The following is a 25,977-nucleotide window of genomic DNA, read 5'->3' on the forward strand; positions in this document are numbered from 1 at the left end:
AACGCTAAGCTGAGGAACTGTCAGACTGTCTTCCACAGGAGCTGCCCCACTTTGGAACCCACTAGCAATGTTCCAATTTTTCCACAACCTCGTCAAAACATACTGGGTTTTCTGCAATCCGGACGCTCCAGCCTTCAGAAGATCCGGTTCCCAGCTCCAAGCAAGAAAACTAGCCTCGAGGACTACGCCCAGCGCGCAAGCGCAACCGCGCAGGCAGCCGGGATCGGCGCCGGAGGCGGGGCCACGCAGCCGTTGGGGGCGGGGTCGAGCCGCGTAGCTGTGTGCGCGCGCCCCGGAAGCGGAAGCGAGGGCCCGTTTCCGGGCGGCTGATTCGAGGTCTTGTTTTGTCATAAGCGGAGACTCTGAAGAGCTCCCTCGGGTGGGGCATGCCGTCCGAGGGTCGCTGCTGGGAGACCCTGCAGGCGCTGCGCAGTTCCGACAAAGGTCGCCTGTGCTACCACCGCGATTGGCTGCTGCGGGGGGAGGTGAGCGGGGGGCCCCCGGAGTGGGCGGTGCCCTTCTGGCTCCTGGCCACGGGACCCTGCTGTTCCCTAGCCCCTGGCATGTCCTGCGCTGGGAACACGTGCATTCTTTTTAACAACCAGCATTTGTTTCCTGACTCCCGTGTGTGCGTCTTCCTGTCCTAGGGTTTCTGCCCTCTCCTGCCTTTTCTACCCTTTCAGGGAGCTCCCCTTATTTCAGAGGTCCTCTCCCCCCTAAAGGCTGCGGAGCCCCCTTCAGCCAGAGTTTGGCGCCTCCGTCACGTTGTCAAAACAACCCGCTCAGGGTCAGTTATTTACCACACGTCTTTTGTGCTGGGAGATCCAGATTTAGCGATGAACGATTAATGGCACCTAACCTGTGGAAAGGACCAAGATTTTAGAGGACACTGTGCAGACTTGGGAAGTTTAATGGGGGCGTGGTCACTGTACCTAGGAATGCAAAGGCAAGCACTGGATCCCAGGGCTGTCGGCAAGGCAAAGGCATAGCTGCTGTACCGGAGTTGCTGATAATCAGTTACAGATAGGATGTTGTCCTGTCTCTTTAGACTGACATATGGAACGCCTCTAAAGCATTTCCCCGTCTCTTACATCTCTGACCGTTTTAGGGAATGCATACCTTGTATTCCGTGGGATGAATCCCAACATGGGTCTGTCTGGTGTAGACTCACGCTATGCATTTTTGGCAGGAATACCACAGAAATGATGCTTTGTTCTCAGCCATATCAGGAAGCACACGTATGTTGCAACCTTGATCACTTGGTCACATTGTTACCTCCCAGATAGCTGTGCTAAAAATGCATCATTTTTCTTTATGTAACTGATTAGTATCTTGTGGGGAGGTAATCCAAGATTACACCGATATCCTTTTCCTCGTCAAACCTCCACCATTGTCATTCATTATTTCTGCCTGAATCACCTACCCCTGTGAGGTAACTGAATGGCCTCTCTTTCTTTTAAAGGTTTTATTGCTGTTTATCTGAGATACAGCAGGCAGTAGCAGCTGCAGAGGGAGAGGGAAAAGCAGGCTCCCGGCTGAGCCAGGAGCACACAAGTGGGACTCCATCCCAGCACCCTGAGATCATGACCTAAGCAGAAGGCAGGCACTTAACCTACTGAGCCACCCAATGTTTCTTTAATATCTACCATTCCTTTTTTTTTTTTTAAAGATTTTATTTATTTATTCATGAGAGACACAGAGAGAGATGCAGAGACGCAGGCAGAGGGAGAAGCAGGCTCCATGCGGGAGCCCGAAGCAGGACTCGATCCGGGGTCTCCAGGCTCACGCCCTGGGTTGAAGGTGGCGCTAAACTTCTGAGCCCCCCGGGCTGCCCAATATCTCCCATTCCTTGTGCATTTGCTAGTTGGCAAAGTTCTGCTAGTTTGCTGTGAGGAAGGGCTTTCTTTTCTCCCATGTTTAACGAATATTTTATAGGATGATGTACTCCTGAGTTCCTGCTTTATTCAGTGAATTTTAATCCATTCCTTGTAACCTTGTGTGTGTGTTTTTATTGTGTGGGAAGTATGTCTTCAGGATAAACTGAGAATTGAAATTATTGGGTCAACAGGTAAACATAGATGACTCCCCACATAATGCATCAAATTGGCTTCCAATCAATGCTGATGGTGCCTTCTTGCCCGCAGCCTTGTCAACAGAATGTATTTTAATGCTTTTAATTTTTGCTTCTCTAATAGCTGAGAATGAGATCTCAGGGTGGTTTTACAATGCCTTTCTTTTTTTTATTCAGATTGAATGTTTTTCTCATGTATTCGGGAGCCAATTTTATCTTTATTTGTGAATTGACAGTTTTTGTCTTTTGTTCATTTTTCTTTTTTTTTAAGATTTTATTTATTTATTCATAGACACACAGAGAGAGAGAGAGGGAGAGACACAGGGAGAGGGAGAAGCAGGCTTCATGCAGGGAGCCCGACATGGGACTTGATCCCGGGTCTCCAGGATCACGCCCCAGGCTGCAGGCGGCACCAAACCACTGCGCCACCAGGGCTGCCCTGTTCATTTTTCTATTGAAGTTTTTCTTCCCCCCAAATTTTACAAGTTCTCTATGTATTAGGGATAACAATAGCTTTTTATCTGTGATACGTATTACATATATTTTTTCTGGTTTGTCAGTTGAAAATTTTTCTGTTTATGGTGTTTTTTTTGGATGTATAGTTTTATTTTTAACATTTGAAACTTTAGCCCTGGAGTATATTTTGGTGTAAGGAATGACAAAAAGGGTGTTGTCTCAACATTATTTCTATTGTGTCTTGAAAATGAGTCTCATTTATAAAGTATGCATACAACCTGTATGTTTCTGTGTCCAGATTTGGTTTGAATATCTGTTAATTGCACATGGAATGTGTACCTACGATCTAGATCAGTATCTCTCGCTGCAGCACTATTGACATTTTGGGGTGAGTCGAAGAATTCTTTTTTGTGAGGGGCTGCTATTGCTGTATTGCATTGGAGGATGTTTAGCAGCATCCCTGACCTCCACTGACTAGGTGCCAATAGCATCCTCCCAGTTGTGACAATGAAAAATGTCTCCAGACATTGCCAGCTTTCCCCCGGGGGCTAAAATTGATCCTGCTGTAGAACCACTGATCTAGGTAAAATAATAACTTGCAATTTAAAAAAAAAAGATTTTATTTATTTATTTATTCATGAGAGACAGAGAGAGAGAGAGAGAGAGAGGCACAGGCACAGGCAGAAGCAGGCTCCACTTAAGGAGCTCGACGTGGGACTCAATTCCGGGTCTCCAGGATCATGCCCTGGGCCAAAGACGGCGCTAAACAGCTGAGCCACCCAGGCTGCCCCATAACTTGCAATTTTTGAGTAGTTATTATGTGCTAGGATTTTTAAGCCCTTTATATCTATTATCGTTTAATCCTCCTCAACTGTTTCAAGGTGGATCCTTTATTATTCCTTTTTAGAAGTGATGAAGCAGGGCACTTGGGTGGCTCAGTCCGTTAAGTGTCTGCCTTTGGCTTCAGGTCATGGTCTCAGAGTCCTGGGAGTAAGCCCCTCGTTGGGGTCCCTGCTCAGTGGGGAGCCTGCTTCTCCCTCTCCCCTCTGCTTATGTTCTCTCTCGCTCTCTCTCTCTTAAATAAATAAATAAATAAATAAATAAATAAATAAAATCTTTTTTTTTCCAAAAATTTTTAAAAATTCATTTGACAAAAAAGTAAATAAATAAATTAATTTGATAGAGCACACAAGCATGGGGACTGGCAGGCAGAGGCAAAGGGAGGGGGAGAAGCAGACTCCCCGTGGAGCAGGGAGTCTGATGTGGAGCTTGGTCCTACTACCCTGAGATTATGACCTGAGCCAAAGGCAGACGCTCAACTGCCTGAGCCACCCAGGTGCCCCAATAAATAAAATCTTTAAAAAATAAAAGAAATGGGGATCCCTGGGTGGCGCAGCGGTTCGGCGCCTGCCTTTGACCCAGGGCGCGATCCTGGAGACCCGGGATCGAGTCCTGCGTCGGGCTCCCGGTGCATGGAGCCTGCTTCTCCCTCTGCCTGTGTCTCTGCCTCTCTCTCTCTCTCTCTCTGTGTGTGTGTGTGACTATCATAAATAAATAAAAATTAATAAAAAAATAAAAAAATAAAAGAAATGATGAAGTTTAGGCAGTGATGAAGTTAGGTAAACTTGCTCATGGTTATACAGGTAAGTGGAACGTCAGGATGGAACTTAAGCTAAGAAAGGCTGGTTCCAGGGATCCCTGGGTGGCGCAGCGGTTTGGCGCCTGCCTTTGGCTCAGGGCGTGATCCTGGAGACCCGGGATCGAATCCCACGTCGGGCTCCCGGTGCATGGAGCCTGCTTCTCCCTCTGCCTGTGTCTCTGCCTCTCTCTCTCTGTCTGTGACTATCATAAATAAATTAAAAAAAAAAAAATTAAAAAAAAAAAAGAAAGGCTGGTTCCAAATTCAGTGCTTTTAATCACTATTAATATTTATTTGTTTGTTTGTTTGTTTATTTATTTATTTATTCATAGAGACACACAGAGAGCGACAGGCAGAGACACAGGCAGAGGGAGAAGCGGGCTCCATGCAGAGAGCCTGCCGTGGGACTCCATACTGGGTCTCCAGGATCACGCCCTAGGCTGCAGGCGGCACTAAACTGCTGCACCCCCGGGGCTGCCCTCACTATTAACTTTTAATAGTGCTCTTAATCAGTATTGTACCATTTTTCCGTATTTCCTGGTAATATTTTCCTGGTATTTATTAAAGTTCTCAGCCAGAATTGCTGTGTACTTTGCGATGAAATGTTATAAGCTTCTCTGGTTTGAATCGCTGTATGGCATTTACACAGAGGTAATAATTAACTGGTAGAGTTGAATAAGTTGTCCACACACATATTAAAGAGTGCTTAGAACTTGTTTTGTAGTCTTTCTATTATAAATCCCATTTGTGGGACACCTGGGTGGCTCGGCGGTTGGGTGTCTGCCTTCCGCTCAGGTAGTGATTCCCCGTCCGGGGATCGAGTCCCACATGGGGCTCCCCTGCGAGGAGCCTGATTCTCCCTCTATGTCTCTGCCTCTCTCTCTGTGTCTCTCTCATGAGTAAATAAATAAAATCTTTAAAAATATATACATATATATGTAAATCAACCCATCATGCTATCACTTTATTTTTTTTTTCATGCTGTCACTTTAAACTTTTACAGTGATGTATGTCAACTATTTTTCAATAAAACTGAGAAAAATTGAATCTGAAGTATGGTATTACATAGAATTCACACTCAGTACTTTTTTTTTTTTTTTTTTAAAGATTTTATTTATTTATCCATGAGAGACAGAGAGAGAGAGGCAGAGACACAGGCAGAGGGAGAAGCAGGCTCCATGCCGGGGGCCCGATGCAGGACTTGATCCCGGGACTCCAGGGTCACGCCCTGGGCCGAAGGCAGGCACCAAACCACTGAGCCACCAGGGATCCCCACTTTTTAAAAATTTTTTTTTATTTTGTAAAATTTTTTTTTTAATTCATGATAGACATAGAGAGAGAGAGAGAGAGAGAGGCAGAGACACAGGCAGAAGGAGAAGCAGGCTCCATGCAGGGAGCCCGACGTGGGACCTGATCCCGGGACTCCAGGATCACCCCCCCCTGCCAAAGGCAGGCGCTAAACCTCTGAGCCACCCAGGGATCCCCCCACTTTTTTTTTTTAAACATGGGGCTGAGATCAAGATCTGAGCTGAGATCAAGGATCAGATGTTTAACCGAGTAAGCCACCCAGGTGCCCTCACATTCAGTAGTTTTAATCGACTAACGTCCCTCTGATTGTGTATGCTGTAGCTTATGTCAAAATTTCCTGTGTCCTTTTCTGTTCTGATGTTTTAGATTGCTTTCAAATATGCTTTAATGACCATCTTTGTGTGTTGTTCCTTTTTCTGTGGTTAGAGTTATTTAGTCTGATGCTCTAAAAGGATAGTAGTCAGGGTCATTATCAAGAAACCGCTTTTTCTTCATCTCTGATTGTTAGTACAATTAGATTGGGTCTTTGGTATGTATGTATGTATTTTATTCAGGGCTTCTTAGATTACCAGTAAGGCAGGTAGTGGATTGTAAGGACAAAATTATTTTTGATTGCTTAGATCAATTGATGTATAAGTTCAACTTCACCCTCTTCTCTCTAGGATGTTTTGGAAGAATGTATGTCTCTTCCCAAGCTGTCTTCCTACTCTGGATGGGTGGTAGACCATGTCTTATGCCACACGCAAGAGAACCCACTTTCCTCTGAGACCGCAGTATCCTCCAGATCCACCTTAACCCTTGGCCAACCTTCATCTGGTCCCAAATCTCCTGTCAGAACCCCCACCTTCTCACCAACCTCCTCAGTAACACCAGATGGAGCAGAGGTAAGGTTTGTGATCAGCTTAAGACAGGAGTCAGTGGTGGCTGAAAAGTTGAAGTGTTTAAAGGGCCCCTGGCAGGCTCATGCTGTGGAGCATGCAACTCTTGCTCTCAGGACCATGAGCTTGAGCCCCATGTTGAGCATAGTGATTACTTAAAAATCTTAAAAAAAAAGTTGAAGTGTTTAACATTGTCAGATGACAGTGACCTTACCCTGGGGAAGATAGTGGTGGCTCTTTCTTATAGCTGTTGTGGGGACGCCATTCACTACATCATGCAGCGTTCTCTCTCTCTCTCTTTTTTTCATGCAGTGTTCTCTTTACGAAGAGTGAGAGAAAGATTCCCCTCTGTTCTCAGTAGCAAGAATAATTATTAATTTCGTGAGCAGTTGGGTTTTTTTTTTTTCTCATGAACATTGCAGGAGTTTAACTCACGAGGTTTCCCTTTTTGTATTGGCTGCTGGAGGCTTACAGTAAATTTCATACCTGATCTCAAGATGTATGTACCTTATCATGGTTCTGTAATTTTAAAACAAAAACTGTAATTTGTTTAAAAAAAAAAAGCGTTTTTACCCTCTTTTTGACTATTTTGTGCCTGCCTTTTTTTCTCCCACTTGAAAACAGTTAAATTGTTACTAGTGGTGTTCTGTTCTTTTCTTTCTCTTTTTCTGGGGTGGGGATGGGGGTATACTTCCAGAAGTAGTTTGCGTATTTACAAATATACAAGAATATACTGTATGATTCCATCTATTTAACATTCTTAAAATAAGAGTGTTAAAGAGAACAGATTAGAGGCATGAAGATAGGTGGGGTTGAGGATCCCTGGGTGGCGCAGCGGTTTAGCGCCTGCCTTTGACCCAGGGCGCGATCCTGGAGACCCAGGATCGAGTTCCACATCGGGCTCCTGGTGCATGGAGCCTGCTTCTCCCTCTGCCTGTGTCTCTGCCTCTCTCTCTCTGTGACTATCATAAAAAAAAAAAAAAGAAAGAAAAAGATAGGTGGGGTTTAGGAAGCTTTATGGTGATGGGACAGTTCTGTACCTTGATTGTGCTGATAGTCACAGAAATCTACACATGAAATAAACTTGCATAGAACGATTCACATACACAAATGGGTTCTCGTACAACTGGTGAAATCTGAAGTAGTTCTGTGGCTTGTAGCAACATCAGTTTACCGTACTTAATATATTTTTTAAAACATTTTTGTTTGTTTATTTATTTGAGAGAGAGAAAACATGAGGTGGGCGGGAGGAGAGAAGGGAGAATCAGACTCCCTGATGAGCAGGGAGCCTGATGCTGGGCTTGATCTCAGGACCCCGGGATCATGACCTGAGCTGAAGGCAGACACCTAATGACTGAGCTACCCAGGTGCCTCTGTTCTTATAATATTTTACTGTATTCCTGAATTTTAATATTGGGGAGACTAGGTGAAGAGTGCACAAACTTCCCTGTACATGTTGTATTTGTGACTTCCTGTGAATTAGGGTTATTTTATTTTATTATTTTTTTAAAGATTTTATTTATTTATTCATGACCGACACAGAGAGAGAGAGAGAGAGAAAAGCAGAGACAACAGGCAGAGGGAGAAGCAGGCTCCATGCAGGGAGCCCAGTGTGGGACTTGATCCAACCACTCCAGGATCACACCCTAAGCCAAAGGCAGATGCTTAACCACTGAGCCACCCAGGCATCCCAGAATTAGGATTATTTTATTTTATTTTATTTTTTATTTATTTATTTTTTTGGATTATTTTAAAATAAGAAAAATTTGTTTTTTCTAAAAAAGTGCTTCTCGGGGGGATCCCTGGGTGGCGCAGCGGTTTGGCGCCTGCCTTTGGCCCAGGGCGCGATCCTGGAGACCCGGGATTGAATCCCACATCGGGCTCCCGGTGCATGGAGCCTGCTTCTCCCTCTGCCTATGTCTCTGCCTCTCTCTCTCTCTCTCTCTCTCTCTCTCTGTGACTATCATAAATAAATAAAATTAAAAAAAAAAAAAAAAGTGTTTCTCGGTTCTGATTCTGCCAATATTGTGGCCTGCCTGTGGGCAGGCCTCTTCCTCTCCTTAGGCCTCAACTTCTTCATATGGAAATTTGGTACTGTGCCAAACTGCTGAGGTCCTCTCCAGACTTCTTAACTGACTGAACCACTTAGGAGCCCCTATTTATTTATTTTTATTATTTAAAGATTGATTTATTTGAGAGAGAGAGAGCATGAGGCAGGTGGAGAGGCAGAGGGAGAGAGAGAGAGACTCCTCAAACAGCCTCCCCATTGAGCGTGGAGCTGACATTTGGCTCCTTCCCAGGACCCTGAGATCATGATCTGAGTTAAAATCAAGTGTCGAACAGTTAACTGGCTGAGCTAACCCAGGCACACCCATTCTTGAAGTTTAAATAAAGTTTTGGATGGATTCATATAATAGATTATTGTGTCATTTAGGACTTTTTGGTGTTTAGCAGAAACCTAGTTTATTTTTTAATTATTGTTTTAGTAACCCAGTTTTTTGTTAAAGATTTTTTATTTATTTATGAGAGACACAGAGAGAGGCTGAGGGGCGGCAGAGATACAGGCAGAGGGAGAAGCAGGCCCCATGCCAGAAGCCCGATGTGGGACTTGATCCTGGGACCCTGGGATCACTCCCATTGTCAAAGGCAGACATTCAACCCTGAGCCACCCAGGCTTCCCTTTAGTAACCCAGTTTGTTTGTTTGTTTATTTAAGATTTATTTATTCATTCATTCAGAGAGAGCAAAGAGAGAGGCAGAGACACAGGCAGAGGGAGAAGTAGGCTCGATGCAGGAAGCCCGATGCGGGACTCGATCCCAGGTCTCCAGGATCACACCCCGGGCTGCAGGCGGCGCTAAACCGCTACGCCACTGGGGCTGCCCAAGTAACCCAGTTGAAACTAGCTTAAGCAGGAGTGCTGAGTGGTTCAGTTGGTTAAGTATCTGCTTTTGGCTCAGGTCTTGATCCCAGGGTCCTGGGATTGAGCTCTGTGTTGGGTTCCCTGTTCAGCAAGGAGCCTGCTTCTCCCTCTCCCTCTGCTGCTCCCCCCTTGCTTATGCTGTCTCACTCTGTCAAGTAAATAGATAAAGTCTTTAAAAAATAATAGTAAACTAGCTTAAGCAAAACAAGAGGAGAAAAAGGAATAATTAGCTCATATAGCCATGAAGTCTGTGAGTGCATTCATAATTGGTTTAATCCAGGCAATCTGCTTTTTGTCTCTGCTTTACACTATTTCTGACTTGATCCAGTGACCCAAATACGGGGCTTTGCCTCTCCTCTCAATTCTGTTTATCTCTTTTTGGTTTCATTTTTCACATGACTCCTTGTGGCATGATGGCCATTAGTAACCCTAGACACACATCTTAGATTAGCATCCCTAGAAGTATTAAGCCTTTCCAGGTAACTCCATCAGAAAAGTTCAGAGACGGAGTCTGGCCTACCTTGGATCATAAGCCTCATTCTTGAAGTAGATGCTGGGGCACAGGAGGATAGAGTACTTTGACTGGTAGGCTGGTCAGATGTTACCCATGATGGAGGAGGGTAGAAGAATTGAGGATTTGGACTGGGATTGCTCCATCCAAACCACCTTAGCACAACTGGACACTTACCAGAAGAAAGGGGGAAATTTTGCTGGGTAAATCAAAACAAAACCAAAACACAAAGCAAAACAAAAAAACTGTCCAAAGCAACAAACCATTTATTGGTTTGTATATTGTTATATAAATATAACTTACTAATTATTTCTTTTACTAAGGAAAACAATTAGAACAAGATCAACATCATGAAAAGCACACTGGTTCTAATCTAAATTGTTGTTCTTATAATTATTGTCTGTAAGTAGGGATGTAGTTTTCATCTGAAAGGGATAGCACCAAGTTTACCATTGTGAATGCTTAATTTTTCCTTTTTTTTTTTTTTTTTTGTCTATATAGGGCAAACATAAGTCCCAGTATACAGAACCTATGGTACTTCAGTCCTCCCGGGGGATCAAGGTGGAAGGCTGCATCCGAATGTATGAGCTGGTACATAGGATGAGAGGAACAGTAAGTGACCCATGAAGTAGTAAGGCAGGCTTGACTGAGGGAGCCATATTTAAATGCAGTTTTGCGGGCATTAAGGATGTCCACCTCACACAAATCATTGTGTGCCTCATGCTAGTAGCTCCTGATTTATTTGGGGAGATAGTGTAATGTAGCAGTCACAAGTGAGCTCTCTGAAGGGAGATCTGGGTTCAAATCCTAGCTTTTCTATTTTACATATGATTTTGATAAAATTACCTAGGCTTTCCTGGCTTCCATTTACTTTTCCAGAATTTAAAGATGATCTGGGGTTGTCAAATAAGCTTATACTGAGAAGATGGATCTTAATAGCCTCTTTTTTTTTTTTTTTAAGATTTTACTTATTTATTCATGAGAGCATGAGAGAGAGAGGCAGAGACACAGGCAGAGGGAGAAACAGGCTCCGAGAGAGAGAGAGAGAGAGGCAGGCAGAGACACAGGCAGAGGGAGAAACAGGCTCCATGCAGGGAACCTGGTGTAGGACCCGACCCCGGGTCTCCAGGATCACACCCTGGGCCGAAGGCGACGCTAAACCGCTGGGCTACCAGGGCTGCCCTCTTAATAGCCTCTTAAAGAAAGAATAGTTTGTTTTTTTTTTTTTTTTTTTTTATGATAGTCAGAGAGAGAGAGAGGCAGAGACATAGGCAGAGGGAGAAGCAGGCTCCATGCACCGGGAGCCTGATGTGGGATTTGATCCCGGGTCTCCAGGATCGTGCCCTGGGCCAAAGGCAGGTGCCAAACTGCTGTGCCACCCAGGGATCCCAAGAAAGAATAGATTTAATGATATATTTGACTTTATGATTTTTTTCATGCTTTTCTGAAAAAGATTAGAAGGATTTTAATTCCTAGGTCTTTTGAGAAAGCACAATTAATACAACAGAAATCAGAACATCTAATTCATAAATTTAACAACAAACCAATGTTATTTTGTTATATAAATTAACCCTCATTAGAGTGCACAGGATGGAGGCCTGTTTTAAATTTATTGCCATCATTTTTGCCTATTTACCAAAGGCTAGCAGTGTTTTGTTTTTTTTTAAGATTTATTTATTTATTTATTCATTCAGAGAGAGAGAGAGAGAGAGAGAGAGAGAGAGGCAAGACACAGGCAGAGGGAGAAGCGGGCTCCATGCAGGGAGCCTGACGTGGGACTTGATCCCGTGTCTCCAGGATCACGCCCTGGGCTGCAGGCGTTGCTAAACCACTGCACTACCGGGGCTGCCTGCTAGTAGTGTTTCAAATGATGGAGCTTTTACTGGCATCCCCCTCCATTGTTATTTGAAAAAGTATGTATTAAAAAAAAAAAAAGAAAGAAAAACTATGTATATATCTACTTTAAAAATATGTCTAGTTTTCGGGATCCCTGGGTGGCGCGGCGGTTTGGCGCCTGCCTTTGGCCCAGGGCGCGATCCTGGAGACCCGGGATCGAATCCCACGTCGGGCTCCCGGTGCATGGAGCCTGCTTCTCCCTCTGCCTGTGTCTCTGCCTCTCTCTCTCTCTCTGTGTGACTATCATAAATAAATAAAAAGAAAATTTAAAAAAATATGTCTAGTTTTCACAAGCTTTTTTTTTATTCTCCACTTGTTTCTTTTTCAGCGCATTTTATTCTCATATCATCCTGGAGTTTTGTTTTGTTTGTTTTCAGATTTAATCATGTTCCTTGAAATATCTGCCTCCTCTAGATTCATTATTTTCCACTTGTTCACTTTGATTTTCTTAGGGTATAGCGTTTCCTCAAATAGCTAATGACCTTTATTTGTCAGTGGTTGGACCAAAGCTTCAAGGTGCATAGTCAGGAACAAGATTATTAATGCTTTTGGACTGCCTGAGTGTCAGAATTCCTAGGGTATTGTTCTGAAATACCAGACTCCATGCTAGCTTATCCAGGTTTGTTTCTGGACAGTTTATTCATTTTCTTGCAGGGAAAAATTCTGTTTTTTGCCTGGGAGTATATATGAGCTGTGTAACAAATCACCCCCAAACTTGTTGCTTACAACTGCTAGTAGCATTTCATTACTGTCTTTCATGTTTCTGGAGGTCGATGTGCTCAACTAGGTGGTTCTCACTTGGGGGCTGTGCAGTTGTGGCGAAGGGGCTGGAGTTCTTTCAAAGGCTTCCTTGGTCACCTAGGTAGCAATTGAAGTTAGCTGCTGGCTGGAACATCTACCCTCTCTACATGGTGGGGCTTCCTCGTAGCTTGGAGGTTGGATTCCAAGAGCAAGCATCTTAAGAAATAATGGCCAACCAGTGTGGCCTTTTGTAACCTACTCTTGGAAGTCACGTAACATAATTTCTCTTTCCCACATTCTCTTGGTCAACACAGTCATAAAGTCCTACTCAAGGTGAAGTGGAGAAGATGGGAAGGTGTCAGAGAATGTGCAGATCTCTTTTCAAATCGTTACCCAATATACAACAGTGAAAAGAAAAATCAAATATGAAATGGGCAAAAGATAAAGGTACTTTACCAATACAGACAATGAAGCATATGAAAAGATGTTTTAAAAAAAATCATTACAGCACACGTCCCTGGCTGTTGGCTGTTCTGATCTCATGATTTGGGGGTGGGAGTAAGAATTGACTATTTTGTCCACAAACATTCAGCTGATGTTTCTGTTTTCAGCCCCATGAACCTCACCTGATTTCAGATGTGACATTTCCCAGTCCCGGGCCTCTTTGAGGTTCTAGTAGGTTGTTGGCTTTCTCCCTGAGAGGGTTAGTCTTCTTGTGTGTGTGTGTGCATGCATGCATGCATCATCACATTTTCTTAGTTCTGCTCTGTCAGTCCACATTCCTCTACAGAAACTTTCTATCTTCCAGAAGCATATTATAAGTTTTTCCCTTGCTGATGATCCCAGGGACTCTCTGTGGTTGAGTCTTTTTTTCCTTCCCAAGTCGTATTTAAACAGAGGCTCGGAGGAGAGGTTATATATGCTTGTGTTCACTTTGCCTTCTTGTACTGGAAGCTCTAAAATAGAATAATGTAATGTCTTAACAATATATTTTGCCATATCTTCATGCCAGTATATATAGCATCTCATCCTGTTTAAAGGTTGAAAGGTATTCTTGAGTCTGACTCACTGTAATATGTTTAGTCAATCTCCAGTTAATTGAAATTGTTTTAAATTTATTGCCATCATCAAGAGGCCTGCTGTGAGCATCCTTATACATATATCTTTGCACACCCATGCAAATATTTCCTCAGGATAAATTCCTAAAATTAAACTAGTGTCAAAGGATGTGTATACTTTAAATTTTGGTAGTTAAAAATAATAATAATAATGATAAATAAATAAATTTTGGTAGTTAAAATGTCACATCGCCCTTAAAAACTATATGAGAATACTCTCATGAATAATAAATGGAAAACCTGATACCTTTCGGAATATAGGAAGGAGACTAAGCTGAGGTGGGGAGGAGATGTAGGCAGAAATGATAAGGTATAGAAAAGAGTAACGTGGGAATGTGCATAGCACGTTTATGGAGTTAGAGTGAGGATTTCTGTTGGTTCGTCAGAAACCCTCATTAGAATGCACAGGATGGAGGCCTAAAAGCACAGGGCTGTTTGACACCATGTTGGTAAATACCTGTCTGTTCTCAGCTGACATTAGAATGACATGAACCGAATGGGGCAAATTGGAAGAGTTTCCTAAAACAGCCGAGTTTAAACATCTACCCAAAGGGGAGGTGCAACTCGAGCATAGTTTCTGAGAAGTAAGCAGGTGGTTACATGCCTTTGGGTATCTCTGGAGCTAAAGGCTGCCAGGAGGTTATTCTCCACAGGTAAGTGAGCAAGGTGCTAATGGAGCTCCAGAGAGCAGGTGCTGATCCTTTTCAGGAGGGCCTGAGGCAGTGGCAAGAGGAGCAGGAGAGGAAGGTGCGAGCCCTCTCTGAGATGGCATCTGAACAACTGAAGCGCTTCGATGAACGGAAGGAACTGAAACAGCATAAAGAATTCCAGGACTTAAGGGAAGTGATGGAGAAGAGGTGAGCGGGATCATCAGTGTGCTTGGCTGCATTAGACCTGAAGGAAAAAGGGTTGGACTTCTTCTGAGGCCTTAAATCTCAAAATAAAATAGCCAGTGAAGCTTATAACCTAGAAAAATGACCACCCCTGGAAAGTCGACCCATGTATCACAAAGAGAGGGAGGCTTTTAGGAAAGGGAGGGTAGGGATCCCTAGGTGGCGCAGCGGTTTGGCGCCTGCCTTTGGCCCAGGGTGCGATCCTGGAGACCCGGGATCGAATCCCACATCGGGCTCCCAGTGCATGGAGCCTGCTTCTCCGGTGCATGAAGCCTGCTTCTCCCTCTGCCTATGTCTCTGCCTCTCTCTCTTTCTCTCTCTGTGACTATCATAAATAAATAAAAATTTAAAAAGAAAAAAAAGTCTTTCTAAAAAGAAATGCTTGTTTAAAAAAAAAAAAAAAAGGAGAGGGAGGGTAAGACAATTTTATGGGGCATGCCTGACTGCTCTTCCCTGCCATTTTTCGTGCAGTTCCAGGGAGGCCCTGGGGCACCAAGAGAAGCTAAAAGCTGAGCATCGTCACAGAGCAAAGGTCAGAGCCTGGGAGAATCCATGTGGGCCTTTCCATGTCTAGTTTTAACCCTCCCAAAGTGGGGTTTTGGCAGACGGGTATGGAGGACCTGGCCCAAATCTCACCTCTGTGTGACTCACCTTGGGCTGCCCTCTTTCTGTTCGGGGTCCATCTGTAAAAATATGTAGCCCATGTAGGGCTCAGGGGAGACAGAAAGAGAAGGCCGAGAGGTGCCTCAGAGAAAGGTAACTGGACAGCCCTTCCTGCAGATTCTCAACCTGAAGCTGCGGGAGGCCGAGCAACAGCGCCTGAAGCAGGTGGAGCAGGAGCGGCTGCGGAAGGAAGAAGGCCAGATCCGCCTGCGGAGCCTCTATGCCCTGCAGGAGGAGGTGCTGCACCTCAACCAGCAGCTGGACACCTCTGAGCAGCACAGAGACACGCTGAAGTTTGACCTGTCTGCCTTCCGGACCCGAGGCAACCAGCTGTGCAGCCTTGTCTCGGGAATCATTCGGGCCACTTCTGAGGTAAGGAGTCTTTGGAGGGACCTCAGATAATCATTCGTTAGCATTTCATCTTTCTTCCCTGATAAGGAGTGGTGGGGGGCAGTTATCCTCACCCCAAGTTGGACTCCTACATATCGAATTTCCAGTGTTAGGTTAAACAAATAATTGTTTATTCTGACTGTGAAATTGAGTAATATTTTATTGAACTCCTGCTATGCTATGGTAAAAGTTAAAACCTCACAGGAATGCACATTGCTTTTTTTCTGTTAATGTTATATTTTGAACACATAATTAGTATAACCATTAAAAATATTTTGATGTTTTTAATTAGAGCAGTATTGCCATGACACATAGTAGATATTTAGTAAGTATTTGATGAACTTGTCAGAATAGGATACCTCCCACATATAATCATACCAAAATCGATCAGAAAAAAAAACATACCTACTATTGAATATTAAAGTTTCTGTATTTTCACTACCATGCATAATGCTGTAGTGATACCATTTTATATATGTCTTACTTGTATTTCTTTGAGAAAAACTCCTAAAAACAGAATTCTTGCTCAAAAAAATTTAAGGTTCTTTTTATTTTATTTTTAAAGATTTTATTCATTCATTTGATAGAGAGAGCAGGCAGACGAGCAGGGGGCAGGGGCAGAGGGAGAGGGAGAAATAGACTCCCTGCAGAGCAGTGAGCCCGATGCAGGGCTCAATCCCAGGACCCTGAGATGATTTGAGCCAAAGGCAGATGCTTAGCCAACTGAACCATCCAGGTGTCCCCTTTAAGGTCTTGATTCTTACCCCAAACTTGTACCAGTTCAGTAGGCCCCATGCCCAACATGGGGCTTAAACTCATGACCCTGAGATCAAGCGTCATGCTCTACAGACTGAGCCAACCAAGTACCCCTAATTAAAAAAATTTTTTTTAATTTTAATTTTTAAAAAGATTTTTATTTATTTATTCATGAGAGACACAGAGAAAGAGGCAGACACAGGCAGAGGGAGAAGCAGGCTTCTCACAGGAAGCCTGATGTGGAACTCAATCCCCAGATCAGGATCACTCCCTGTGCTGAAGGCAGATGTGCAACCGCTGAACCACCCAGGTGTCCCTAAAAATTTTTGAAATTAAAATTCAGTTCTTCAGTCACAGAAGCCATATTTTAAATCCTCAACAACTACATATGGCTAATGGCTACTATATTGCAGATCATAAATGTGGAACATTTCTAGCACTACAGAAAGTTCTGTTAGAAGGCACTGTCCTTCCACAGTTCACAGAAAATACAGGTAATAAAGAAACCTAATAGAATATACCACAGGGTTAGGGTTAGCAATTGCATTCTGGAGTTTTTCAGAACATAGGAAATTTTATAAAACAAATGATCCAGACTCTTTGATAATTAATGGCAAGGAAAAAAACATAAAGGATATAGAATCTTTTTTTTTTTTTTTTTTTTTTAAATATTTTTTTAAACTTTTATTTATTTATGATAGGCACACAGTGAGAGAGAGAGAGGCAGAGACACAGGCAGAGGGAGAAGCAGGCTCCATGCACCGGGAGCCCGACGTGGGATTCGATCCCGGGTCTCCAGGACCGCGCCCTGGGCCAAAGGCAGGCGCCAAACCGCTGCGCCACCCAGGGATCCCAAGGATGTAGAATCTTGAGATTAAAAGACTTAATTACAAGACATAAACCAAAAGGTTGAGCCTTGTATAGATGTTAATGTTCCAGCCGTTAAAAAAGTTTTAGACAAGAGCGCCTGGGTGACTTAGTCGCTTAGGTGTCTGACTTCAGCTCAGGTCTTTATCTCAGGGATATGTGCTCAGTGGCGAGTCTGCTTGTCTCTCTGCCCCTCTAGCTGATTGTGCATGTGTTCTCTTTCTCTTTCAAATAAATCTTTTTTTTTTTTTTTTTTAAGATTTAATTTATTCATGAGAGACACACAGAGAGAGAGAGAGGCAGAGACACAGGCAGAGGGAAAAGCAGGCTCCACCCAGGGATCCCTGGGTCCCCAGGATCATGCCTCGGGCTGAAGGCAGCACTAAACCACTAAGCCACCGGGGCTGCTCTCAAATTAATCTTAAAAAAAATTTGAGCACTGACTAGATATTTGGTCATATTAAATTATCAGTTTTTTAGGTGTGATATTAGTATTCTAGTTATGTTAGCAAAGAGTTTTATCTTTAGAGATCCATACTAAAGTATCTTCCAGATGAAGTAATATATCTAAGATCTATTGTAAAACCATTGGGGGAGGGCATGCAGCTGGAAGGAGAGATAAAACAAGACTGCCATGTGTTGATTCTTGCTCAAGCTGGAGAATGGTTGCATAAAGGTTCATTATGCTGTTCTAATTCTGTGTAGGTTTGAGATTTTATAAAAGGAAAGGTAAACAAAAACTATAAAGTAAATTCAAAGGGAATGATCAGCTATAAAAATAAACTTTTGGGGCACCTGGTGGCTCAGATGGTTAAGCATCTGCCTTCGGCTCAGGTCATGATCTCCGGGTCCTGGGATTGAGCCCCATATTGGGCTCCCAGCTCAGCAGGAATTTTGCTTCTCCCTCTCCCTCTCCCCCGTGCTCATTCTCTCTCTCTCTCTCTGTCTCAAATGAATAAATAAAAAATCTTAAAAAAAATAAACTTCTGCTTCAAATATGAGAAATGGTTGAAGTTCTTAATATTTAGGGATGCCTGGGTGGCTCAGTGGTTGAGTGTCTGCCTTTAGCTCAGGGCATGATCCCGGGATCTGGGATCAAGTCCCACGTTTGGCTCCCTGCATGGAGTCTGCTTCTCTCTCTGCCTATGTCTCTGCCTCTTTCTCTGTGTCTCTCATGAATAAATAAATAAAATCTTTAAAAAAAAAACCTTAAAAATAATTTTTAAAACGGTTCTTAATATTTAGAACATGTATTAACTGGTTTTTTAAAACAACTTGAATAGAAATATGAACTGAGGGTGAGAACGTACAATTCATAAAAATGTCAACTAGGGGGGCACCTGGCAGGCTCAGTAGAGTCAGTAGATTCTAGGAGCTCTTTCTTTCTTTCTTTTTTTTTTTTTTTTTTTTTTTTTTAAGATTTTATTTATTTATTCATGAGAGACACAGAAAGAGAGAGGCAGAGACACAGGCAGAGGGAGAAGCAGGCTCCATACAGGGAGCCCGATGTGGGACTCCATCCCAGAACTCCAGGATCACACCCTGAGCTGAAGGCAAATGCTCAACTGCAAGCCACCCAGGCGTCCCTACAAACTCTGTCTCAATATTCCTTTCTGTTTCCATGATATAAATTTTTATTCTCCTACCAGAGTAATTCCTTTTTAATTGCTATAGCTTTATAATATATTTTAATATACAAAAGGGGAAATTTATTGTGAATTTCCTGAAGAATTTTGTTGTTGTTCCCTTCCTACCTTGGACAAGATGGTTTAAAATGGGAGGCCTCAGGGGATCCCTGGGTGGCTCAGCGGTTTAGCGCCTGCCTTTGGCCCAGGGCGCAATCCTAAAGTCCTGGGATCGAGTCCCGCGTCAGGCTCCCTGCATGAAGCCTGCTTCTCCCTCTGCCTGTGTCTCTGCCTCTCTCTCTATGTCTATTGTAAATAAATAAATAAAATCTTTAAAAATAAAATAAAATGGGAGGCCTCATGGGAACAGCTGACTGAGTCAGTGGTGGAGTGTGCTACTCTTGATGTCAGGGTTGTGAGTTTGAGCCCCATGGTGGGGGTAGAGATTACTTAAAAATAAAATCTTTTAAAATAATAAAATCCACAAATCAACAAGAAGACTCATTGATTTAACAGGCAAAACTACAAATTTATAGGACAGAATATACAAAATGATACAAAGCTCCTTGATTCATTTTATAATCCTGGTAGATTCTTTTGTTTGTTTGTTTGTTTGTTTTAAGATTTATTTATTTTAGAGAGCATGAACAGGAGGGGCAGAGAGAGAGGGAGAGAAAAACTCAAACAGACTCTGCTGATTATGCAGCCTGACACAGGACTCAATCTTACGACCCTAAGTCCATGACCTGAGCTTAAACGAAGAGGTGGATGCTTAACCAATTACACTACCCAGGCGCCCCTGGTAATCATATTCTAGCAAAACAGCAGCTAAAAGAAATGGGCACATCACTCTGGCTTATATACATTCCTATTTAAGAGCAGTTCTAGGGGATCCCTGGGAGGCTCAGTGGTTTAGTGCCTGCCTTCGGCCCAGGGCATGATCCTGGAGACCGGGGATCGAGTCCCACGTCAGGCTCCCCGCATGGAGCATGCTTCTCCTTCTGCCTGTGTCTCTGCCTCTTTTTCTCTCTGTGTCTCTCATGAATAAATAAAATCTTTAAAAAAAAAAAAAAAAAAAAAAAGAGCAGTTCTAAATAAAAGATAAGTAAATGAAATTTATCAGTGCCTCAAAGAGTAATGTGCTATAACCAAAGAGGTACTATTTAAAGGATATTGAACAGGTGGTTCAGTTGTTATGAAATCTTTTCATGAAATTCATTTCACTTATAGATTAATGGAGCCAAGTTATGTGTTTATCTCATCAGATGCTGTAAAAGTATATGCTGAAATTCAACATCCTTTCCAGATTAAAAAAAAAAAACTTACAGTAAATTAAAATGTGTTGCTCATGAACATGACAAAGTACTTATCCATTTCAGACTACATTTTAGGGACGCCTGGGTGGCTCAGCAGGTGAGCGTCTGCCTTTGGCTCAGGGCGTGATCCCGGAGTTCCAGGATTGAGTCCCACATCGGGCTCCCTATATGGAGCCTGCTTCTCCCTCTGCCTATGTCTCTGTCTCTCTGTCTCTCTCTCTGTGTCTCTCATGAATAAATAAATAAAATCCTAAAAAATAAAAAAGACTACATTTTAGATATGTTGTTAAAGTAAGGAAAGAAAGATACTACATTGTTCCTGTTGTTTAAAGTTAACAGAAGTTTTAGCGAATACAAGGTAACAAAACAAATTACAGTAGAAATCTTTACATGAGGAAATGTCATCTGATGACAATATGATTGTCTACCTAGAAAGCCAAGAGTGAAAAGCTGGGAACTGTTAGGTTTTCTTATGAGATTAGGTGATATGACAAAAGTTTTTTTTTTTTTAAGATTTTATTTTTTTATTCACGAGAGACCCAGTAGAGAGAGGCAGAAACAGATGGAGAAGTAGGCTCCCTGTGGGAAGCCCAGTGTGAGACTCTATCTTGGGACCCTGGGATCCTGACCTGAGCCAAAGGTAGACGCTCAACCAGTGAGCCACCCAGGTGCTCTTTAAGTGCAAAAATTTAAAGTATTCTGACAAAAAAAAGTTAAAAATATGGTGGACTAAAAAATGCTTAGAAATAAACTAGCATGAAATAGAAGTGATTGACATTTTAAAAAGTGTAAAATTTTATTGAATTTATAAAAAAAGACTAGAATAAGTGGAAGGATTTACTGTGTTTCTGAAGCTTCATTAAAGTAAGCTGTCAGGGATACCTGGGTGGCTCAGCAGTTTGAGCGTCAGCTTTCAGCTCAGGGTGTGATCCTGGGGTCCTAGGATCAAGTCCCGCATTAGGCTCCTGCATGGAGCCTGCTTCTTCCCCTGCCTGTGTCTCTGCCCCGTTCTCTCTCTCTGTCTCTCGTGAATAAATCTTAAAAAAAAAAAAAGTTGGACTTTTCACAAAGAAATCTCGTGATGGGACTGGTATGATCGAACATAAAAACATTTTCTAACACTACAGTTAAAGTGATTTCTGCTTATTAGGTACAGGCAGCAAGATCAGTGGAATAGAATGACCAGCCCAGAAAGGGACATGTTTTTTGTAGATAATTTAATGTATTATAAAGGTATCATTTCAGGGGCTGGGTGGCTCAGTCAGTTAAGCATCTGCTTTTGGCTCTGGTCATGATCTCAGATCTCAGGGTCCAGGGATTGAGTCCCATATCAGTCTCCCTGCTCAGTGGGGAGTCTGCTTTTCCCCTTGCCCCTCACGGTGCTCATGAGTGCTCTATTTCTCTCAAATAAATAAAATCTTAAAAAAAAAAAAAAGTGTCAGATCAGTGGAGAAAAGATGAATTAGGGGCATATGGGTGGTTCTGTTGCTTGGGCATCTGTCTTCGGCTCAGGTCATGATCCTAAGGTCCTGGGATCAAGCTCCACATCTGGCTCTCTGCTCAGCGGGGAGCGTGCTTCTCCCTCTCCCTCTGCTTTTCACTCCCCCTGCTTCAGTGTGTACACTCTCCCTCTCTCTCTCTGTGTCAAATAAAAAAATCTTAAAAATATTAGTTAGAACCATAAAAGTGAAGATTAAATTTGTAGCATTCTTTCATCAAATTCCATAATCTTGAATGTATAAAAATGAAGAGACAAACAAATAAATCGTGTTTAGTGAAAACAAATGTAGGCAAATATTTGAATTATATTAAGGTGTGGAGGCCCTGTGTCAGCATAACAATGAAGGCAGAAGTCAAAATGGGAAGGTTTAATAGATGTAAGTACATAAAACTTAAAGACACATTATAACTTAGGAAACATATTTGTAACATATACAGCAGACCAAAATTTAATGTCCTTGGTGCAGAGAGGGCTTTTATGATCTATGGGAAAAAGAATAAATAAATCACTCTATCTTCATCCCACTAACAGAAAGTTGAGCAAAGGACAGGACAGGCAGCTGTAAAGGGAGAAGTAGAATTGTCTTGTAAATTTGAAACTAAGTTTAAAATCATTATTAACAAGGACTCCTGGGTGGCTCAGTGATTGAGCATCTGCTTTGGGCTCATGGCATGATCCTGGAGTCCTGGGATCAAGTGCCACATCGGGCTCCCTGCATGGAGCCTGCTTCTCCCTCTGCCTGTGTCTCTGCCTCTCTGTATCCCTTGCGAATAAATAAATAAAATCTTTAAAAAAATCATTATTAACATACAGAATGCAGGTTAAAACACAGTATCATTTTTATCTAGACTTACCGCTGACTTATATGAGCTGTGATTTGGCTTCACGGGTGTCTGGAGAACAGACACTAAGCTCTGCCTCTGTCACCCTCACAGAATGGCTTTCCCACAGCAGAGGACCAGGCTGTGGCAGAGAGAGCCCTGCAGGAAATGCGGGACCTCCTTACAAGCTTGCAGCAGGAGATTGCCAGGGCCTGTGAAGACAAGAGGAGGCAAGATGAGGAGGCGGCCCAAGAAAAGCAGCAAGAGTCAAAGATGCAGCAGGGGCCAGAGGCCCCCAGAGAGACCCCAGCTCCCAACCAGGGCCCAGGAGGGAAACAGAATGAAGGTAGATGTTGGTGGGGATACCATCCTTTGACCCAGAAGGTGAAAGGAAACAATTTGTTTAAATATGTATCAGCTGTTGAGAACAGTGCCTGGTTGGTGTTAAGTGTTCAGTGAAGGAGCACCAGGCTGGCTCAGTCAGAAGAGCGGAAGAGCGTGCAGCTCTTGATCTCCAGGTCATGGGTTCGAGCCCATTTTGGGGGGTAGAGATTATTTCAATAAATAAGTAAATAGGGCAGCCCCAGTGGCTCAGCGGTTTGGTGCCGCCTTCAGCCTGGGGCATGATCCTGGAGAACTGGGATCAAGTCCCACATCGGGCTCCCTGCCTGGAGCCTGCTTCTCTCTCTGCCGCCCCCCCCCGCCATGTGTCTCTCATGAATAAATAAAATCTTTAAAAAAAGAGATATAAATAAAGTTTTAGAAAGTGTCAATTGAATACTAGCTATTACAAAAGCCTCTCTTTTCTTCCTCAGACCTCCAGGTGAAGGTACAAGACAGTACAATGCAGTGGTACCAGCAGCTACAGGAAGCTTCAAATCAGTGTGTGCTGGCCTTTGAGGAACTGACCAACAGCAAAGATAGTCAGGTAGGGGGCGCTGTAGGTCATTGGCAACACTCTGGGCCTGGTAGTGCTCTGAACAGCCTCCTGTCCCAAAGGAACATCAATAGTGTGTCCCATTCCCTAATCCTACTGGCACCTACTTGGCTCTTCCAAACACTGCCTGCCCTCCCACTGTTCTCTCCTGGCAGGCCAAAAAGATAAAGATGGACCTCCAGAAGGCTGCCACCATCCCAGTGAGCCAGATCTCCACCATTGCAGGTTGGTCAGAGGAGTTAAGAACATGACCCTTCGCTTCATTTTGTTATTTTTTTAAGGCTCCAAATCCACCCGTCTGTAGGGTTCCTGTAGATAGAGTCAGTGCAGACAAGTGACAATGGATCAGGCATGTATAAATTATGTCTTACTTTTTGTTTCTTCTTCATCACAGGTAATCCTTATGTGTTTGTTGACTCACTTTTATAAATAAGCTGCATATTAGCAGTCAGTTATTTAGGAAGGCTCCTACCTGATGTTGAAAATCACTGCTGAAAACATCACTCAGGGAACCTGGGATGTGACTCACACTTTTTGCTTTCATCCTGTAACATTAGCTTGTCCGAGCTCAAAATCTACCTTATTACTTTATTTGTTTTTTGTTTTTTTTTTATGGTGAAAAACTTTATATTTAAATTTATAGCCGGCTGGACTCAGTTTAGATGATCCCAATTTTGTTGGCAACATCCAAAGCATCATAGCCAGGAGCCAGTCGAACATATGCTTTCTTTTCTCCATTAGGCCTGATCAAGGTGTTGACCTTGGCCACATCAATGTCATAGAGCTTCTTCACAGCCTGTTCGATCTGGTGCTTATTGGCCTTGACATCCACAATGAACACAAGTGTGTTGTTGTCTTCTATTTTCTTCATGGCTGACTCAGTAGTCGGGGAACTTGATGATGGCATAGTGATAAGCTTGTTTCTCTTGTTCCTCCACTCTTTTGAGGATATTTGGGCTGCCTTTGGAGACGCAGAGTCTTGGGTCGTCAGAATGATCCCTGAGCTACCCAGGGATCGCTGCTTTAATACTTTAGAACATCTTCCTTTTAATACTTTAGAACATCTTCCTTTTCTCTCCAGAGACTGAGCTTTAGAGAGTGAGACCCAGACAGAAGAAAGACCCTTCTTTCTCTCCTTCAGAAACAGTGGTTCATTTTTATAGAGCTCCAGGTTCCAAGCCGTGCTGCCCAGTGGCTGGTGAGCACGAACATCTGAAAAGCTGCTCAGACTTAGAATGGGTCCCTGTTCCCTTGATTCACTTGTTGCCTAGAAAGTGTAGACAAGTTGTAGTTCCTGCCCATGAGAGGTACTATGACAGAACTTACATATCATTCTGCTGCCTGAAGTTCTCCCTAGAGCAGGGCAAGGTATAGATAAATACTTAGCAACTTGACTTTTTAGACTTTTAGACTTGAAAGTGCCATTTCCTTTGCTAGCAACGACAGTGGGGGTGAGGTTGACCTGACAGCCATGCCACTCCTTCACTGCTCTCCTCCAGCTTGTCCCCAGTCCTGACCCCTCAGCTGACCACAGACAGCCTTATTTGTTTCCTCTTTTGTGAGGAACATCTAGATGCCGGGGGTGGGATCCTTAGGTGCCAGCCCCTTCCAGCCATACACAGTGGTACCTCTTCTTCTGTGTGTGGAGGGAGGAGGTGGCCTTGGCACACTTCCCCTTCTCCCTCTGCCTTTGTTGTCCACCCTCCTTTCCCCTTCAAGACTTGCCTCAGGGGATCCCTGGGTGGCGCAGTGGTTTAGCGCCTGCCTTTGGCCCAGGGCATGATCCTGGAGACCCGGGATCGAGTCCCACGTCGGGCTCCCGGTGTATGGAGCCTGTTTCTCCCTCTGCCTATGTCTCTGCCTCTCTCTCTCTCTCTGTGACTATCATAAAAAAAAAAAAAAAAAAAAAAAGACTTGCCTCATCGCTGATCACCTGGTCTCTGCAAATTGACTCCCTTTTACAGGCTTCTTTCCCTTTAAACATGCTTGAGTTACATCCTAAAATACATTTTTTTGGTTCTATCTGCCTCTTCTAGCCTTCCTCACATTTCCCTTTGGTGCTGGTGATTATTCGTTTCTTGATGAACTCTCCTTTGGCTTCCATGGCAACATGAATTTCCAGGTTTTCCTGATACTCACCCCCTCAGTTCTCCTTTGTGGGTTCCTGGGTCCCCCACCCCCACCCTAACACTCCTGGTGTTGCCCAGGAGTCTGCTTTCACCATCTATTCCCAGGTCACCTAGCCCCAGGCTTTCAGATGCTGCCTCTGTGCCCTTGGCTGTCCTGTCTCTCTCTGGAGCATTCTTCCTCTGAATTTCAGGGCCCCTCACTTGGGCTGCCCGGGGGCACCTCTGCCTGGCATCTCTCTCCTACCTCGTGTTGAAGGTATGCAGATCGGAGCCCCTTGTCGTCTTTATGCCTGCTTTTCCCTCTGTTTTGCTCTCAGAAACCAGTAGAACAACTGTTGGCTCAGGCACCTTTGCGGGAAGTTGGGATTCCTCCCCTCGACTGCTTTCTCTGTTTCATTCTTCGCATCTGATCAGGCTCTAGTTTTGCTCTTCTTCACTTTTCTGCATATTTCCTGACCTTATTCCCTTTGTCTACACCATCACTGTTAAGTCTTTGAAGAACCAGATGCAGACATGCTCGAGAGTCAGTGCTCAGTACATA

The 25,977-nt window shown here is 43.5% G+C and overlaps 1 protein-coding gene across 3 annotated transcripts in view; it reads left to right on the forward strand.

Moving 5' to 3' along the window:
• Nucleotides 1-305: 305 nt before the first annotated feature.
• Nucleotides 306-25,977, forward strand: part of GLE1 (GLE1 RNA export mediator) — a 35,645-nt gene continuing 9,973 nt past the window's right edge. Inside the window, exons 1-9 of one of the 3 annotated variants that reach the window (XM_072778175.1) lie at nucleotides 306-485; nucleotides 6,137-6,358; nucleotides 10,285-10,395; nucleotides 14,247-14,395; nucleotides 14,903-14,963; nucleotides 15,212-15,466; nucleotides 22,485-22,716; nucleotides 23,186-23,298; nucleotides 23,463-23,532. In XM_072778175.1, the coding sequence (XP_072634276.1) occupies nucleotides 387-485; nucleotides 6,137-6,358; nucleotides 10,285-10,395; nucleotides 14,247-14,395; nucleotides 14,903-14,963; nucleotides 15,212-15,466; nucleotides 22,485-22,716; nucleotides 23,186-23,298; nucleotides 23,463-23,532 (1,312 nt within the window). In that variant the 5' untranslated portion in view covers nucleotides 306-386. The remainder of the gene's footprint in view (nucleotides 486-6,136; nucleotides 6,359-10,284; nucleotides 10,396-14,246; nucleotides 14,396-14,902; nucleotides 14,964-15,211; nucleotides 15,467-22,484; nucleotides 22,717-23,185; nucleotides 23,299-23,462; nucleotides 23,533-25,977) is intronic. The other 2 variants (XR_012008353.1, XM_072778176.1) reach the window with 2 other exon arrangements.

This window comes from Canis lupus, chromosome 16 (assembly GCF_048164855.1).
Source record: "Canis lupus baileyi chromosome 16, mCanLup2.hap1, whole genome shotgun sequence".
Lineage (NCBI taxonomy): Eukaryota > Metazoa > Chordata > Mammalia > Carnivora > Canidae > Canis > Canis lupus.